The sequence below is a fragment of the Pipra filicauda genome, unplaced genomic scaffold (assembly GCF_003945595.2).
Source record: "Pipra filicauda isolate LSUMZ 115617 unplaced genomic scaffold, ASM394559v2 scaffold2_size9829703_pilon, whole genome shotgun sequence".
In the NCBI taxonomy this organism is placed as follows: Eukaryota; Metazoa; Chordata; class Aves; order Passeriformes; family Pipridae; genus Pipra; species Pipra filicauda.
The window spans coordinates 2,686,007-2,705,941 of NW_024104421.1; the positions used below are offsets into that span (position 1 = coordinate 2,686,007).

Below are 19,935 nucleotides of genomic sequence, written 5' to 3' on the forward strand. Positions count from 1 at the left end.
GTCTGATAGCCCAAGGTTAGAAGAGATGAGAGGAAATCTGTGTTTGAAATGCTGGCACCAGGATGTGACAGAGTAAATTCATATTTTTCAACAAAACAAATGGTCAGACGCTTATGCTGCCTTTTGTGATAAACAATCTATAATGGCATTTCTCCACTGAGGAAACTATGGCTGGTCGATGCAGCTCTTAGGAGACCACTCACAGTAGCTGATTGATGATGGATGTCTGCTAAGACGTTTCCATGGTTGCTGTTGATGTCTGGAGAATGAAAAGTTACCCCTGAAGATTGTCCATTGGTTTGTCCCACGAGAAAGGAGGGTGACAGATGTTCATTTCTTGCTTTTTCTACTCATTGCAGGAAGGATGCCCCTGAGAATCCACACTGTAGAGTTCACCTGAGCAGACTGCAGTGCTGTGTGGTTCCCCTGCAGTTGTAGGATATCAGTCTTCTCCAGCTCAAATTCTTTGTATGTAGAGGTCTCCTCCAAGAGCCCTGCCTACTTTAGCCATACTGCATCTGTGACCTTCTTGGACCCAAAACGAAGGGTGGAAAGGGACATTCTGGGGAAATGAACTCATCATACAAACACAGATAAGATTTGGAGAGGAAGTGTAAGCACAAACAGGGCAATGGCAAGCCAACAACGCTACTGTTCTGGACTTTTCTCTTTCACATGGAGTTCACACTAAGATGGGATTGCCACGACCTGAGTTTCAAAAAGAAAAAGAATTTACCAGAGTACGGCAGAAAAAGAGATTTATAATTTATCAGTGCCATGGAGGCATGACAAAAGAAGACACAAGATTTCCTCTTATGTTTGTAGTGTCAAAAATCTGAAGTGACCTCAGGAGTCTGAGTAACACAAGTCTTTGTGGAGAGCTGGAAAAAGTTAGGGTTTCAAATCACCCTGGCTGCTGGCAGGTATTAGCCTACCCTTTCACTGGGGAGTTACCACAGCCCCTTCCAGAGCCATCTGTCTGCTGCTGCTGCTGTCTGTGGTTTTAATCACAAGAACCCCAGAGATAACCCACCAGTCACCACAGTCTGTGAAGTTATTATAAAACCAGGCAGAAATGTATCTGCTGTTTCTCTGACAGGGAATACTACTGGATTGCAGATGGCATAATTCTCAATTCCCACAACCTTACAGTGAAATCAAATAATTAGCGGGGGGGGGGGGGGGGGGAAAGCCAGAAAAGCTTATCAAACTGTGCATTCTTCTATTAAGTGGGCAGCTATTTGAGAATTTCTGGGAATATTTTGAATAAAACTAGCCAGAATTCTTTTTTTTTCCTTACAAAAATATTTTCTGTTAGAAGAATGCTGATGCTGAAAGTGAAATGTTCTGTAAAAATGTCAATTTTGAAGAAGGCATTTCAGAAACATAAGATTAAAATCTCACATTTTGTCCTCACACATTTTAGTTTGTTTTAATTTCCAGTAGAAATCATGTCTAACTGAGAAAAAAAATCAATCTCAGATTAAACTGCTTTTACTTTACATAAGCATATGTTTTGATTCTCCTCAGTTATTTCTGTGAAAATGATCTTTTACTGAAAGTTTTTCAACTTTGAATTTTTATTCTATTTTAAAATAGAAAAAAAAATGTTACAAAGGGCTTTTGGAAACAAAAAAATCAAGCTCTTATCTGAGTGAAGCACTAGAGGCTTTTTGGATCATTTAATGCCTATTAGAAAAGGGTACAATCTTACAGGAAAATAGGGATTTGAGCTGTAGGATGCTGTCTTTACTGGGGCAAATGGTGAACACCTTGTTGATTTCCCTGGCAAAAGCCCTGAGCTTTGTCCCAGAGCAATGTAACATCTGATACCCAGCTCTGCAGAGAAGGCTGAAATCTCTTGCAGCAGGGAATTAAAATTTTATTTGATGCAATAAGGGGAATTAAGAGAAATGTGACATCTGCAATGAAGTTTGCCATTACATTTCTGCCTCCACTAACTCATGTGGGCCAACAGACATCACGTGTCAACTCATACAAATGCAATATATATGCATTTATACTTCACTGATTCCACATGATCTCAGACCTCAGGGGAAATATTTGCATATCCATATGCAACAAAAGCCTATTTGGAATACAGTTAATAAGGTCAAACTAACTTTTTAAGCAAATGAGTCCTGCAGCTATCAGTTTTTTTTCTCTTCATTTCCTATGTATTCTAAGATTTTGAAATTCTGGAGCTTGCTTTTCTAATTAGCTTCAAATATGCAAATCATATCAATTTGAATAGCTTATTAATTAATTTCATATATATATATCCATGAAATTGTCAGACAGTAATCTTATGGTTCCAAGTGCTTAAGGTAAATACAAGGGAAGTCAATTGCTTTAATTTGGTTATGCAGATCGCCCTAGATTGACAATTACTGGACAAGTAATGAAAGAGCTGCTTTTTCACACAGCTGAAAGCTCTATTTTTTTCCACGACTTGCAGAAAAGCAGAACAATTGGTAAAGTATATCTATGCAAATTATTCTTAATTTTCAGGATGTTTTAATAATCCTTCTCATTAGCTCTGGGTAATCAAGTCTTATGGTAATCAAGCCTGGGGGACTCCTAAGAAAGAGGCAGATACTAAACACTATGAGAGATGCAGTGCTTATCTTCAGGTACAAGTACTGACCTGACTCAGAGAGGCACGTCCATCTTGCCTGTGTTTCATTATTTGGTTTTGTGGGACGGGTAGCCAAAAAAAGCCCTAGAACATCTGGATGGGAAGGCACTGAAGATAAATTGAGCAATGAAAATAAATGTTGAAAGGTTACTTGCGTGCAGGACATTTTGTTTTACAAGTAGAGTGACTTTGAGGATTTTCTGTTTGAGTAACAGCTGAGGAGAGGTTTTGCTGATTTGAACACCTCTGCCAGAAGCCATGTGTGACAGAGTGGACTTTTTTCCATTAAACTTGCCTTTTCACTTGACCAATTCTTGATTCACAGGGCAGTGGAGATGATCAGGCTGTCCCAGCCCAGAGCAGACTGAGGAGAACAACCTTGGGAACAGAACAGACCACAGAGCAAGACAGAGAGAGAGCAAGTGTGAGAATTTAGAGTTCCCACATCTCCTCAGCCTTCCTCAGATTTACTACCATCCATGCCAACAGTGTCCTCATTGCTGTTCCTAAGCAGTCCAGTGTGCCTCATTGCCTTTCCTGTGGCAGTCCTCTTTTCCTCCACCTCTCTAGAAGGATTTATGTTCTGTATTATATTGACCATTATTCTCTTCTCTTTTTTTTTTTTTTTTCATTGTCTGAGAGGGAAATCTGTGGGACTGGTTTTCCAAAAGGAGCACAGCCTCCTGGTTTTGACTCACTCCGAATAACAGTTGTTTTCATATCCAGGTTCTCCCATTCCAAACACTGAAAAAATACATCATCTTGACTTCTTATCTGTAGTAGTGTTGTGAAAGCACAGATGCTCTGCCAGGCTGCAAACAGAGAGATGTTCTCTGACATACTTGGCCTGCTAAGGATCCTGTGTACTAAGACCATGCCACTGATTTTGACGTTGAAATAAAAAAAAAAAGAAAGAGACTGTTCAAAGCATTCATACCAGTCTTAAGTACTTTAAAGATGTGATGTTGTGCACTGTGTAAGGCATTGATTTTTCCATTTCTTGTAACATCCCACAGCCTGCCTTGGAAATTATAATGGCAGCAGAGCTCTTCTCTAAGATGAACCTCCTAAGCCATAGGTAGGCAGGAGCTTTCTTTGCCTCCAACACCTTGCAATACTCCATTAGTAGTGAGAGGATGAGTAACATCTACTGGCTTCATCTTCCCTGGACACTGGTGATTTGAGGAATTAAGCAAACTCACGGAGGCATCTCCTTCTTCTGCCATGGCTGTGCTTGTCTTCAGCGCACTGAACGTTTCAGCACCTCTACAGCCATTTGTTAAGTGCTTCTGATTTAACTAATAGGATTCCATGGTATGGGAAAAGCATAAGGAAGAAGGAAAAAAAGAACAGAGTGAAACTTGGTGCTCTCTGTGTATTGATGTTACTGGAGTTTCTCTGGGCAGCCTCACCTGAAAGGAGCCTGTAAACCTTTGGATTTTCAGGGCTCCATCTGTGAAGAGGTTTTCTGGAGGCTCAGTATGAGGGGGTTTACTGTGACGTGGTTGTCAGGAGTACGCGGATCCAGAAGGAAACTTCAGTAGCATCTTTGCAACTCCTCCATAGCTGATGGGGAATTATACTGGTGGTGTTAAGGTCAGAAGCAGGCCTGTGGTCTGCAGCAAAATACCCACTCCTCAGTATAACTCTTCTGGGGACCAACGGAGCCAGATGGAGACGAGACCAGGAGCAGTTTTTTCCAGGAAGGAAAGCCAGTAGCCTACCAGCTCTAAGACTCTGCATGCATTGTTGCCAGGGTCCATCCTTTGGCAAGCCCAAAGGCTCTAGGACAATGTGAAGATGAAAGAGCCATCTTGTGCTTTGATGAAGGTGCTTAAAGAGACTGCACACGATGTTGAAAACAGGTGAAAGCCCAGTCTGCCTTCGTTCAAAAGCACCAGGACTGTGGGTTGCAAGAGACTGTAGACAGAGGTGAACTGGCAGCCCCTGTCAATTTTGTACAATGAGTCTTTGCTCAAAGGAGGATATACAGAGATACCAGCAGCCCAAAGAGAGAATTTGTTATGGGCCATTTGACATTTGTAGCAGTTAGTATGTAATTCCCAGACTGTGTCTTTTCATTGCCTTTGGAATTAGAAAGTTATTTAATGTTGATGCAGAACATTTCCTAGGAAAAAAACAGCCTACAGACTTGTATTGGTTTTCTGTATGTTCATATGGGATACAATAAAGCCTATGAGCCATTCAGGGATTTGAAATGCCAATCACAGGCACTATCAGGAAAACATTAGAGGTGGTCATGTGGAGACTGTGGACAGATCTTACAAAGCTACTGAGCTACATTTTTTTTGTTCTACTCGTCTTTCCAAGAATAAATTATTACTGATTTGACGAATTCTTTGGTTAAAAAAAATGTAGGGATAGTTGAGATGATATGTAATGCTCACTGTGTGATTTACTACGGTCGTCTGGTCAACCAGTTGAGCTTCAAATTCCCTATCTCTAAATATCAATTTATTTTAGTGTCTTTCTATTAACAAGTATTTCTTTACAGCTGAGGCATCTTTGCCTTCATGTCTGTTCAGCTTATGAAAAGATGTCACTTAATCTGGCTTTGGGTGAAGGAGATTTTCTCCCAGTCACTCAGGTGAGGCGCAGCAGGCAGCACTGCTGACTGTGTTCCCTGAGCTTAAAAGTGGATTTTGAGAGAACAACTGGGATGTGACCAGCTGGGATGTCCCATTACTCTGCAACAGCAATTAGAGCCAGTCATATTTTTTGGCCATCAATCAGCTGACCATAAGCAGCAATCCAGTCCCTACAGCTAGGTCATGTGGATGCAGCAGGGAATGGGCCCCATTTAGCAGATGTCTAGGAAGATATATGAAGCAGAAGTCATTTTGTTGGCATGTTGTGCCAGACAGTCTCCACTAAGAACAGACCACTGAGGAAAGGTAAGAGCACAGTCATTTTAAAAACAGATGTCTGGCAAGAAATAAAAAAAACAAAACCCTCTTATGTTTGCCTGGCTGGTGCATATGAGTGTAGGGGGAGCAGAGCAGGAGCTAAATGAGTGTGCTATATTGACTATACTAGAAAGGGTAAAATTAGTTTATATGGGTTTACCTTTGATTACAAATCTGTCTGGATGGCAACATTCTCTTGCCTCCCAGCAAACCTCCCACAATCAGGTCTTTATTTAACATGAAGTCTGTGCATTTGGGTTTGCAGACTGGTGCCCATCAACATGCTGACCTGCTGCCAAGTGCCTGGCACAAAAGGCCTCTCAAAGGGGAACAGCCCTTCCCCTGGACTGATGGTGTCTTGGCTGAAGACAGACAGAAAAAAATCACTGATACACTAGGTAGAGGGGAACTTATTACTGTCTTGCTGAAAACTACCCCTAGTGCTCCTGGGAATAGGAGACATGACCTCTTCTGCCCAAGAGTTCAGCAAAATTTGGGGAGAGTCACTGGGGAGAAGAAGATGGGGGAGAAGAGAAAGTTAAAGAGGAAAACAAATAAAATACTTCTGGGTGTCTTCCCTTCTTCCATCACCTTCATTGCTTTTTCATTGCAACTGGCAGTGCAACCGGGAACCACTTGGCATTTCTCTGAATGTGCGTAGTAGCACAAGATGGTGCCTGCAATGAGGTCTTGTAGAACCAATGTTTAAAGCTTTTGTAATTTGCATGAAGAACAGAAGCTTTTGCAGCAAAACTGAATGAGCAAAATATAGGGGACTGTGCCCTCTCTATGACTGCAATCTGCACGTGCAGAACAGTGACGCTGGAAAATTCCTTGGGCATTCTCAGCAAGGTAGGTCTTAGAAAAAGGAGAATTAAATGCCAGAAGTCATCCTTCAGTGCTTCAAAGAATTGCCTGAGATGATAGAACTAGATGGATTTGAACTCACCCGAGCACCTTTTTGACCATCTTTAGGGTGCTTAGGGAGCAATCATTAATTAACATTAATATATTCAGAGACCATCTAAAGAATCAGTCAGAGATTCTTCTGTGGGTTCATATAGAGATACAATCTCTATTAGAGTTCAGGGAAAGTTAAAAGAAACTTTTGCTAGGCAAAAGGAATGATTTATCCTGGCTAGCAAGCCAATGGAAAAATATAACTAGCTGGGGGTAGCTCTAATGTTTTTTAATTTGAGCGTTTTAACTAGCTTTGTGGAAAACCACATTGGAATTAAAAGGAAAATGAAATATAGCTGTAATACATCACAAATGTTGATGCCAGAATATTGTAGTGTTTTTTTGCTTCAAAGTGTGATAGATGTGATAGAAAAAATGACAAGTAAAATTAAATACTGGTCAGAAAATCTGGATGTAGGCTTTTTAAAGAGATGTTTGTACTGAAATGTACACTTCACACACTTATTTCACTATTGAACCAACACAGGACAAGGTCTGTGGTTCTTTGTGTTTGTACTATTAGCTATTATTGTTATTGTAACAATAATTTAGGGTCAAATAAGAAAACAAGACTTCTTCTCTAAAGGCGTTCAAACCCACCAAGGTTTTGGGTACGTGAAAGCCTGCAGTAATTAAAAGCACAATTCTCTCCTCAGTGCAGTCAGTAGACACTGTGGCCCAGCATTTTAAAGAGCTCTAAACATTTTCACTCAGAAGGACTCCAGACAGGTTTGTGCATCAACTCTTACTCCTATAGGGCTGCCTAAGCTTCTTTTTGCTGCTCTCACACTTAGTTTTCAAGAATTTGCTCTCTTGGATTCTTTATCTTTCTGTATTTTAATTAATTAAAATGTGAGTGGTTAAATTTTTCCAGTAAGGCAAATATATTTTTATGCTACTCTTAAGTCTCCTCTGCATTAAAAAGCATTCTGATTATTCCATGCACCTGGAACAATGTCAGGAGCCAAGTCTAACAAGTAGTTTTGTGGAAACCACAGTATTGAGGTATTGAGGTATTTCCTCAAAACTGGTAGTACGAAGAGTCTTTTAAAGTGGGAACTACCTGCCTCCTTCTTATGGTGCTAATATTGCTCATAACAGCTCAAATACTCAGGTAAACCTAGGAAAAAGTCATTTGTATTTACTATTCCCTTTTCTAACAAAAATACATACTTTTTTCTGATTGTCCATATTTCATATAGATTTCCTTACAGAAAAAGTTGTGCAGTTACCAAAATCACCTCTTTGAATGGGCAAATCACATTATGAACTCTGGAAATGCACTGAGAATACCAACATTTTAGAGACAAAAGAGAAAAAAAAAAAAGAAAAAGAGGCCCCATCTTCATGACAAATATATACATAAATAAAAACAAAATAACCCTGTTCAAACATGGTTGTGGTCAGATAGTCATTCCATACTTCTTTCTCACCAACACAGGGTGAAAAATGTGCATTGGAATTGTTGAATAAGCATGGGAGGTGATCAAATTCAAATCAATCTAAGCCTAATCTGGGGAGGAGTTGTTTAGGGCATCTCTTCTGATGTTCATCAAAGGCAAAACAAAGCACTAGCATTTGCCACTGCTACAGCTCACAACCATGCTTCAACATGGCTTCCTACACACAGAAGCTGGGGCCACCGTGGTGCATTACCTGCATTATTCTAGTGATAAAAACACCACCAGATATATTAAAAAAAAAAGCAAACTAAATCCACCCTCCCCTCCCCATCAATTTTATCAGTAGTAGGTGTTCCAAAAAGAAAACAAGTCACATATACATACAAATACACGCACACAGGGATAGCTCAGGACTATGTACAACTTCTAGGGTGGCAGCAATAAGGGTATGACAACACGAGATGTCAAAAAGAAGCCACTGTGCTTCTCCAGCCCTTTGCTACATAATTTGGAGGCCTCTGCTACCCAGATGGCATTTGAGAGAGAGAGAGAGAGAGAGGAGAGGGAGGGAGATGTTTTCTGCCTCTTCCAGAAGGTTTGGGTAAACGAACTTGCAAGTTCTAGGAATTGCAAAGATTTGTGTCCAGTGGCAGCTGGTGGCCAAAATCTGAGCAGCAAAGGGCGTGGAAGCGGAGAGAACCAGACAGGCAGAGAAAGACAGACAGACACAGCGACAGATATGAATGCCAGTCCCAACTGAGGTGCAGGCTGGATGTATGTCGTCCTTCCACCGATCCTTGCTCCCATTGTGGGGGTGTGTGTGTACAGGGCTGTGCCGCAGGGCTCGGCCGCTCCAGTCCTTGCACAGGCGGAACGCCCGGGGGCAGTTCTGCCTGAATAAGGACTGCAGGACTTAAGCCACTGGTTCTCTGCCTTCAGACACATTGATTGAGGGTGAAAACGAACTCGTGAGGTTTAGTGTGGCTGGAGACGAGGGAGAGGAAAGCAAGGGAGAAAAGGAAGAAAGGCAGGGTGTGGGTTAAAAGGGAGAAGTGCAGGAGAAGGTGAGAGGGAGACTTAAGTATAGGCTGTCAGATATTCCAAAGAATGGGAGCAGGAGCCCATGGCAAATCATATGAAGCCTCTAGACACCAAAAGCAAGATGACTGTAAAAAAAGGCCCTATGCGCCTGGTTTAAGCCTGAGCTGTTTTAGTTCCGAAATAAAATAGCCTAAATATGAAATCACTGCACAGATCTCCAAGACTTGGGAGCTGAATGCTTTGGTATCTATCTGGCCTTACTGGATCAGTACTCAGGAATCAATCAAGCTGCAACCCTCTGATGACTTCCTATCAGAAACTGAAAACCTTTTCAGAAGCACAAGATATAAAGTACTCAGCTCTCCTGATAGACCAAATGCCAAACCACTACTCAGTAGGCTTGGGCACAACAGATCTGACTGACGTTTTTTAGGGGAAGTAATATAGCAAAGTGGGGTTTGGGTTTCTCTAACCTTCTTCCTAGGGGTGCTACTTCCTGAAGAACCCAGGTCCTATGTCTCCCAGATGCTACCATGGATCAGACCACACACAACATTGCACTCTCCTCCTGTCACTTCTCCCATTAAAAACCCCACCACTTCCATCAACCCTAAAACCACTCATAATGTTCACTCTTAGGAAAATGTGTGCTGCTACAGCAGGAGGGCATCTTAGGTAGGGAAATACTCCATTATTTCACAAAAGCCTGCAGGTCACCCTATTCCTAAAAGTTCTCATCTCATAACCATGCACACTTCCCTGGCTCCTCACATCTGCCATATTGCATTGTGTACCTGTCACAGGTAACTCCTCCTCCTCTGTACCTCCTGCAATGTTCACAGACACACTCAGACATGCAAGTATGGCCACTGAGTGGAAGAGGCAGGATGGACATGAGTCCAGATGGTTTGCTCAGTCATCCTCGTGCACTCCCAGACACAGCTGATGAACACAGAAGTACCTGCACGTGCAGACACACTCAGTGGCACCGGCAGAAGTCCTCAGAGACAGGTTCACAAGTAAGCACAAATCCTCCCCCTCCCTGGCATCCTTTCGAGACAGACAGACACACAGAATCAAACACACCACATCCCCACTGTCACTGGTACTTATGCCGATGCTCTGGAGACACACATGCTCCCACCTGAACATGCCTCTGTAACTCTCACACATCTGCACGCCATGAGCTGCCCGCTGCAGCTGGATTGGCAACCCCTCAGCTGGCCACAGGGCCACAGGGACTCATCCAGCTCAGTGGGCACTGCTGTGAGCACTGCTTTGATAGCAAACAAAGACTCAGCGACACAGTATCTTTGGTCTGACACTGGCAGAAGAAAGGACGAAGGAAAAAGAACCCAACGAACCAAAACTTTTCTCTCTGGCTGAGGGGGAGTAGGTTACATTTACAGCTTTCCCAGTGGCACAGGGCCCGACGGTTTTTCTTTTGTCACTTTGGGCACTGTAGCACAGAGCGCAAATCGAACTTGATTTTCCCCTCTGATACAGAACAACAAACAGTAATGAGCCACTTTCTTTGCCTGGAGGAGGGGACAGCAGGCTGTCAGTCAGCTTTACAGCGCTCAACTCCAGGCTGTGCCTGCTGATGTGGAAAGGAAGGAAATGCAAGCCTGTGCCCAGGGCTGCTTCTGGGATGATATATTCCAAATTTGCTGACTTTTATTCAACTCCTATAGCATTTATTTCCTACTATAATAGATAGTAATAATTTTTACCATCTTAATGTTTTCTTCGAAGGAGCTTAAAGTGTTTTTTAAACTTTAATGACAATACTTTCTTAACATAAGCAGTAATAACAATGTTCAAGTCACTGATGGGAAGACAGAGGTACAGGGATGTAATCAAAGTCCAAGGAATCCACAGGCCCTACATACCAGGCCTCATATATTATATCATCTTTCATCTTACTCTCCAAAAGTCATTCTTGGCCTTAAAGAGAGTTGACACATAGTAGATGTGGTCTCTGCCTTGGAAGTTCTTTTTTTAGGAAAAGATTAAAAGAGATTAAAAAGTCCTCCTCTCCCTCTTCAGTCACTTAAGAAGTGGCTTAAGATTGCCCCAAAACAGAAACGTTGAATATTTCCAGAAAATTTTGGAAAAAAAATAAAATCAATCCTTATTTTGTGGCTAGGAAGTTAGTTGTGCAACAGTCACCGAGAGCAAAGCTCTGAAAATGCAGCTTCAAAGTCAGGCAATTTAAAAGTGAATTTGGCAAAAATTGTGCCCCTTTGAAGTTTTTAAACCCACCAGATTTTAACCTGCTCTGTGCCCTTGGCATTTACTCAGTTGTATGAGATGCCTCTCCATGTGTCTGGGGCGCTGGCTGGGGTTCCTAAGCTGCAGTAAGCAAGTGGGCCCAACATGATGCAACTGGACTTATTGCTTGACATATCTCCAGACCATGGAGGTGTTTTAAGTGAAAGCTTCCTAAATGACTCAGAAATGCTGAGGCAACCCGGGAGCCTACCTCACAAGCACATGCCTTCTCACTGTTTCTGAACGCACAGCCATGCTAACGAAAATATGCTGAGCTTGGCATGCAAGTGTTCACTCACCCCCAGGCATGCAGATGAACATGCCTGCATTCAGAAAACTCTCAGGTACAAACACCCATCAGTACGCAGATCAAACTTGCACAGTAAGACAGTCACATCAGCTCAGAAGGCATGTTCATATTTCTCAGTTACACAACAACCCATGTGCCTCCATCCACAACCGTTCACAACACAAATACATATGAAATACGTATGCTTACATACACACTCTCTTTCCCCCACACATGGATTTGTGCCTGTACACTCTCCCATGGATTTGTAGCCCACACACAGGCATCCAAACACACTCAGGAACATACAGTACAACCAATGGAGCGCACAGACAAAGATCCACCCATGCACACTCACATATATCTTAACGAAGGTTTTGGTCTGGGAAACTCCTTTTCGAGAAACAAAAATAAATGTCAAAAGGAAAAAAAAAACCAAAACACCAAAAACAGAGCATGGGGAACTGCACAAAAAAAAGCAAGTTCATACCTACACACACACTGTGGAGGCTGACAACCAGTGTTCCACCCCTGCCCCCCAACTACAGCTGTGGCAGCTCAGCACCTGCTGGGTTTGCTTCCCCTGAATGCAAATGTCAGATGAACTTCACAGAGAGTTCAGGCTTATGTGTCTGTGACCTGTGCCAGGAGTCTCCATCTTCCCTAACTGACCACAATGAAAACTGTCCCTTCCCTCCAAGAGCAGCACCTCCCAAGACCCTGCCACAAACACTCTTCAGCTTCTAAAGGAGCTGGGCAGAAACATTTTACCTGCGCCTGACCAGTCTAAACATCTCCTATTAGTGGAGCTGATTGGCATTTTAGGGTTTATTGTTTCTTTCCTTTTCAGACTCCAGGTCTCTCGGAACAAGACAAGACAGTGTACGGAAACACACGGCAGGGTTTGCTCAAACCCACAAACAGCAAGAAAGCAACAAGCTCCTGAGGAGATGGGAGAAGTGTGTCTGATAAACTGCCTCACACTGCTTGGGAAGGTGACACCCGTCCATCCAAGATGGGCTGCTACTTCCAGAGCCCATTTTCTACAGATGTAACATATCAAGTGCTGCTAGCAGGAAGGGAATCTGACAGGACAAACCAACATACAAAACATTCTCTTATTCAATAAGGGTTACAAGTGCAAAGGGATTTCAGAACATTTCAGAACAAACTCCATCCATAGCTGCTGCTTATTTATCAGTGCATCAAAAGATTGTGCAAGTTTTTAGTAACAAACATTAGAAACTAGTAGCAAAGGACTTGCCTAGATAAAAAGAGAAGATTTAAACATGCCAGGTAACAAAAAGACGTGTGCAGAGATCTGTAAAACTGTATAGAAGGAAGGGATTCTTTAGAGGAAACAGGGGGAACCATATACAATGCTCTTCATAGCCCTTACTAAAAGAGTCAGGGCCACCCCTGCTGCCTCCTCAACTAAGACAGGAGATGGTTGGTTGGACAGACACACGTCCTTATTTTTCAATGACTTCTCTAACCAAAAACTGGATTCTGGGCCTTGGCTGAGATAAACTTGAATTTAGATAGGGAATGGAAAAGGGAGGGAGCCTTGTCAGTGGCAATTAAGCACACCACAGTGGACAGCCCTGGAGACTGAAGATCAGAACAATCAGGAGCAGCATGACCGTCTCGACAAGATGCTGAGAATGAATATGATTTATACTGCTCAAATTTAGTGTCTGAGAGCTGGGTGTCTAGACAAACCTAACAAATCTAGACACTCACCAGTCACTGGATGGGCACCTCCAAAGAGCAATTAATTTCCCCTGTCACAGACATGTAAGGGGAGGCACCAGTGGGTCTGAGGAGAGTTGCATCTCTCCCCACCAACAGCAAGAGGAGGCCCTGCTGACTGTCCTTCTCTCACATCGTGGAAGTTTAATGGATGCATATCAAAGTGTCCTAACCCATGATGTAAAAAGTTCTTTAATTCATAGGGAATTATTGTGAATTTATTCAAAAGGATAAATGGATTTTCCCTGGATTTCTGCTCTACGATAAACCTCCATTTATTTATCAAAACGCAAGGATTTCCTTCCTTTCTGCTTGGAAGACTTTTGTATGGATTCAAATATATCAGTCAGGGAAGTCTTGTTGATATTTAGTATGATTCATCTCCAGTTAACTGTACTTATTTCCTCCATTACCGTGTACAGTTCTGTCTCTATGGATGAGAACTGAAATTTCCACAACCTGAAGGCTATTGCCAGGTTCCCTATTTATTTTTCTTGTGACATGCATGGCAGAAAAAAGGCTTTAATTTCATTCTTAAAAATTAACAACTTCAACCAGCTGATAATTGTAACTTTTCTCTACAAAGTCATCCTAATCCTAATATCTATCTAGTAAAAGGGTAACCAAAATAGTTTACAACATTCTGTGGGAAATGTTGTAAACAACTTTTTGTGTCCAGAAAGCAGGACATTTAAGAGATATGAAATAAAAGTTCCTTTTCAGTTAGAAACTATTTTCCATTCTCTCATAAAACAAGGAAAATAAACTAGTTTCAAAAAAAAAAAAATTATTTATTCTAAATCAAAATGTTACAGCTTGAATAAGTGTCCCTGCTTCAAAATTAAAGAAAAAAAAAAGAAAAAAGAAGTTGAACAAAAATTAATCTAGAACCAAGATACGAAAATATTTTATTTGGAAGTTTTTTCAAAGTGTTGCCTACATTTTTTCTCTAAACACAGCACTGAGTGAAAACTATGCTGTCACTTTTCTGCTTGCAATAGATTGCCTCTACAGTACACAACAATTCCAAGTTGTAATATTTATTCAGCAGCCACATAATTTTGAAAATTCATGACTAATTTGCTCTCCTCTAACATTTTTTACAGCAATTTTCCTTCAATATTTCTATTTGCCTGGCCTTTATAAGCTGGATATTTGAGTGCAATTTTTGTCTGTGCTCGTAAATCCATCATAGTCTTTCTTTTGGGAATCTCTGCGTTTCCTGCCTGTCCTTTGTCTATTTATCCTATAATTCTGTATCCATCCACCTCCAAGAAAATAGACAGAGGAAAACATTTGGCTGATGTGATTTATGTCTTGAAGATCAGATGCTTATTTCAGTCTCCGTGGCTCACTCAATCCTTCACCTGTCTGCTGAGATGGGCACCAGTGGGGCCAATCAGTGTCAATTGTGCCAGTGGAATTTGAGAGATGGAGCAAATCAGGTTGCAAATCCCCCAAAAAATGGGTTGGAACTCTAGCGCTTTATTTTTCTTTGGTATTTTGGCTTTGTTTTTATTTTATCTACCATTTTTTTTTTTTCAAATTAGAAACTGAACATTAGGAGAAGGTTCTTCTAAACAGAGGTGATTTGGTCTTTATTTCTTTTGGAGGAAGCCTGAGTGAGGAGGCACAGGGAGTATTCCTGGTTTGGTTCCCGCAGTTCCACCTCGAAAGAACTGACCTTTATCTCTCTGTGGGGTGGAGAGTATTGAACTGCCATGGGAAGCAAAGCATAACACTGGGTAGACCAAAGTGCTGGCCTGGGACTATTCTAGCAGCTTCCCATGGCACAAATAGCCTTTTCACTTACACTCCACGTTTCCCATCACTTTTCCTGCTATACAGTTTAATTCATGCCAGGCGGATTATGAAGGGAAGAAAATGATGCAACAGTCAAAAAAGTCCTTTAAGTCGTTCCAAAAATTAAAACAGAACCAAACCAAACAAAACGAAAAAAAAAAAAATATAAAAAATAAAGAGCTTCAAAACTAAACAAAAAGTTCTGAAAATAAACTCAAAAGAAAGGAGAAAGGGGGAGGGTAAAAAAAAAAAATAAAATAAAAAGAACCCGGGAAAGGCAAATGAATGTTAGAGCAGGCACGATCATGGACAGACGCCAGCTACTTACGTTCACCTCGGTGATTGCTATATCAACAATGCTACCCACAACAATCAAGGCGTCAAATGTATTCCATGCATCACAGAAATAGTGCTGCATGTGGCAGAGAAGCCAAGGAGAGAGAGAGAGAGAGAGAGAGAGAGAGAGAGAGAGAGAAAGGAAGGAAGAAGAAGAAAGAATGAGAGAGAGAGAGGAGGGAGAGAAAGAGGGAAAGGGAGAAAAGAGGGGAAAAAAAGTAAAAAGTAAAATAAAATAAAATAAAAAAAAAACGAAACGAAACGAAACAAAAGCATGAAAGAGGGAGAGAAGAGGAAAAAAATAAGAAAAGAAAGAGGTTACGTGGGCATATTAAATAGTCTCTTACCACTCTACAGTATTGGTTGCTCAAACCTCTGTAACATTTCACATGATGGAGGGTATCAACAAAAGCCTGGTTAGTCAGAAAGTTACACTCAAACATGTCTACCTTTTGGAGGGAAAAAAAGCACACACACCCCAAACTCTGTGCGCTTTCACCAGTCACAGCCTTGGGGTGAGCTATGACAAGTGAAAAAGAAGGAGGCATTTCCCCCCCTCCTTTTTTTTTCCCTGGGAGAAGGAGAAGGACGACGGCAAGTTCAATAAAAGCATGACTAGAGGGAAAAAAAACAGAAAACAAAAAGAGAGAGAAAAAAAGAGAGAAAGAGAGAAGGAACGGCAGAGGAGGAGGAGGTGGTGGTATCCTGGGGAGGGTAGAGTAATACTCACATTAGTTTCACTGAGAATGACGTCTATAATGCTGCCAATTACGATGAGGAAGTCAAAAACATTCCAAGGATCACTAAAGTAACCCTACATAAGGAAGGGGCAGGCAGGATGGGGATTAAAAAGGAATGTTAGACAGACAAAAACAGTTCAAAATTACCATTAGAATTACTGCCCTGAGACCTCAAGGGGTTTTCCTCTCAAGTCTACTTGTTGCGTCTCAAGCTGTAGCCCAGGCCTGGATTCCCTGACTTGAGTGAGCAGCCCCCATCCAGCTAATGTGATGCCAGGGCAGTCACCCCTCCCCTCTGACTCTGAGACAGGGGTTGAAGGGAAGTCACAGAGATCATTTTGAGCATGGCTGCTCATAGGAGCCAGGCTTGCAGGACCAGCTCCTCCAGATATCTCGGTTTCTAGCAACACAGCACCCTTCCCCATTTGACTTAGATTCAGCTGGGGGAGAGTACAGGAATGGTGCCATATGGTTCTCTCAAAAAACGGATCCCCTTATGCCAGTGAGAGTATCAATCCACCAGTCCACGTTCCAGATGTAAGGCTCTGTCCACAGGGAACAGCTGGCTGCTGTGTCACGGTGGAGGAGAGGGCACAGTCGAGCTGGGAATGTGTTATTTAAATCTCAGCACAATGTGTATTATGACAATCATTAGCCTAACATTTTCTATTACTAATGCTTTAGCTCTTGTCTTAAGAATACAGAGCAGGACTGGTATTTCTGTTACTCTGAAAGCACGTCTGCACCACAAAATGAGGGTGTGAATGTAGCCTGGCACATCCCAGCAGGAAGGGGTAAGAATGGGAGCAAAGCTGGCTTTAGCATGTGCTCAGAGAGAGACCTGTTGGTCCCTCATATCAAAGATAGTGCTCCAGCAACACTGTCACATTAGCTGCCCCAGACAAGCTACAGCAGATCACTCCAGGGGCTATCTTAAACATCCCATTGTCCTAAGCAGAGCTCAGGAGATGCTAATCAGCACTGCTTACTATCCCCATCTTGCATAATTTTTGGCTGGATAGGCTGTAAGAATACAGGATTCTTTTGAAAAAGGTTCTGTTCAGCCCAGAAGATGAACTTCTGTATGTAAACTTCCTGTACAATGTCACAAGCAAAGAAAATTTGTCTTCGCTCACTGAACACCTGTGCCAATCTCTTCCCCTTGTTCTGAAGTCTTTAAAGGAGGTAAACATACAGAATCCTCCACGGTCCTTTGGATTTGTGTTTGGGTTTGTTAGCATGGGCTAATCTGACCTCCCTGTTTCCCAGCTGCAGCATGTCTCCAGTGAGACTGAACCCGAGCTGCACTGTGACTACTATTCTTAGTCAAAGAGTCAGGTCATGGGTAAAGTGTGAGTCTGTGTTCCCAGGCAGTCTTGCAGAAAGCAAAAAGGAGAAAAGGAAAAAAAAATTAAGAAAGAAAGAAAAAAAAATATCTCAGTACTGGCACTGTACAAAGTGAGGCTTGGGAACCTCAAATTACTGTGGGTTCAACCATCACATGGAGCAGGCACTGGTAAAAAGTGTCTTTCTAAGTGCTGAAACACTGCCTCCAGGACACTTTGAGACTCACAGTTATGAACAGCATTACACTTGGGGCAAGGAAAAAAAAAGAAAAGAAAAAGAAAAGATGAAGCAAAAAAAAAAAGCCACTGCCTGGCTGGTTTCACACCAGTGAAGGGAGCTGGTAGAGTGGACTTTGAAATCCTCTCCTCAAAACCAGATATAAAACCCCTTCATTCTGCAGCCTGTTCTTAGCAGTTCTACACTGGGAAGAGTAATCATTCTAGGGCTACACATTACTACACAATTAGCTACAACAGGGAGGAAGGAAATAGAAGCAAAAGCAAATTCAGAGAATATTATTATTCAGTGTCCAGCCTAGAAAATACACAACAAATATTAGAATGAATTCAGCGGTGATGTCCAGCATCATTAGCAATCAGAAGGACCTGGAATAAAACTGTAATTAGACTTCACCAAGAGGAAGGGGAGGGAGAGAACAGCAGATTAAATTGTAGAGGCAAACGCATTTGGAATAAATAGAGGACAGACACAGATCATACAGAGTTACAAAAAGTGCCTTTGCAGCCTGATGCGACCTTGGCAAACAGTAAACTTGCAGGAGTAGAACAGAGTAGAAAACAACAGACCCAATCCTTCTGCCCCTGTCCATGTGCACAGTCCTGCTGAAGGCAACAGCACTGCTCACATGTGTTCAATAGCATGGTTCTGTTTTATTTCCTCTCAAATGCATAGTTTAGGAATTATTAAGGATTTCAACAGTAATTTAAATGACTCAAAAACCCCCAGAGTCTGGCTTTGGGCAGCTACAAATATAAAGATCCAAAACATGTTGTTTGGGTTTTGCCCATGAAAATGATGACTTTTAATGATTTTTAAGTCTGTGGGTTTTTTTGCTGTGATTGGCATCATACTGCAAAGCATGTTTTTGGTGTAACCAAATTCACAATTTCTTTTTACTGAGCAGCTTCTTTTGTAGAGCCCAATAGTCTTTGCTGCTGGTAAAACCAGCATTTGCTGTTGATACAAAACCCAGGTGACAAGCAGCATCAAATCCTGTCCTCAGATGACCACCAAAGCCAGTAAATTAAATATTGCTCCCAGCTGTAGTAATACAGCCTCACTGGATGCAATGACACTGCACTGACAGAGTTGGCACATCTCAGGAGAGATTCAGGCCTGGAAAGAAAAGGTCCCTTTTTCATTGCCATCAAAAAATAGCTGCTTTGGACCTTTGTGACACCATGGTGTATCTGGAGTCACTCTGTTGTGTTGCTTCAGATTTACATAGGAAGCTCTTTCTCCTAGGATGCTCTGCTGAATCTCATCAGCCAGTTCCTTGCTTGAAAGTCATGGGCTTGTCTGCTCTGGAAGCCCAGAAAGAGCATTATCATGGCTGTAAGGTGAACTCGGAGAGCTCTTCCTCCTGTAGGAGCCTTCCAGAGAGGAACCATGGATATGAATGCAGTTTTACTCAACCCCACGTCCAATATACCAGTGTTGAATTAAGGAAACACATGAATTTTAAAACCTTCCTTTCCTCCTCACCTGCTCCCTCTGTGTTTCAAACAGAAGGGTGAAAAACAGGAAGATATTATTTACAGTAAGAGAGCTCAAAGAAACAGAGAACACAGATGCTTCATTTGTGTGGAAAGGTAATGGGATCCTTCCTTGAAAAGCCAACCACCCTCCTTAGAGACATTTACCTATGAATGGCCATGTGGTTACTTAGCTTTGGCTCAGACCTCATAATCTTGTCAGGAGTTATGAGTACATATCAGGAGTGAACTACACCCCTTTGGGACTTGCCTCCTGTGACCTCAAAGGACCTCTTCAAGCCACATTCCTCACTGGAGTGTACCAGGGTGGCTAATGAAAGACAAGCTGAATGAAGAAAGAGCTTTCACTCTAATAAAGAGGTTGTATTTCCAAAATATTTTTCCCACCAGAAAGTTCTGTATACTTTTCCCAAGAGGGTGGAGGTCTGACTGGAAATGAATTGATGGCACTGTTTGTTTTTGCAGTACAGGAATTTAGAGTGTAATACCATATTTTACCCTTAAAGGGAGATGCTTGACCCTGATTTAGCTGTATAATTGCATGCCACATAATGGCATCCTCAGGGGTTTATTGGTGAATGGTAGTCACCCTCTCTTGTGGGATGTCTTTGGAGATCCATGAAGCTTTTGGGGAGAAAAGAGGACAGAGAGAGACCAGGAGGATTGGATTGAATATTCAGAAAGCATGA

General features: G+C 42.0%; 1 protein-coding gene across 10 annotated transcripts in view; it reads right to left on the minus strand.

Annotated features, from left to right (window-relative positions):
• Nucleotides 1-19,935, minus strand: part of CACNA1C (calcium voltage-gated channel subunit alpha1 C) — a 431,119-nt gene that overhangs the window by 39,483 nt on the left and 371,701 nt on the right. For 5 of the 10 annotated variants that reach the window (XM_039383225.1, XM_027726698.2, XM_039383223.1 and 2 more), the window contains one exon: nucleotides 16,154-16,237. In XM_039383225.1, the coding sequence (XP_039239159.1) occupies nucleotides 16,154-16,237 (84 nt within the window). Of the gene's footprint in view, nucleotides 1-15,415; nucleotides 15,500-16,153; nucleotides 16,238-19,935 lie in introns of all 10 variants that reach the window. The other 5 variants (XM_027726697.2, XM_027726696.2, XM_027726705.2 and 2 more) reach the window with 2 other exon arrangements.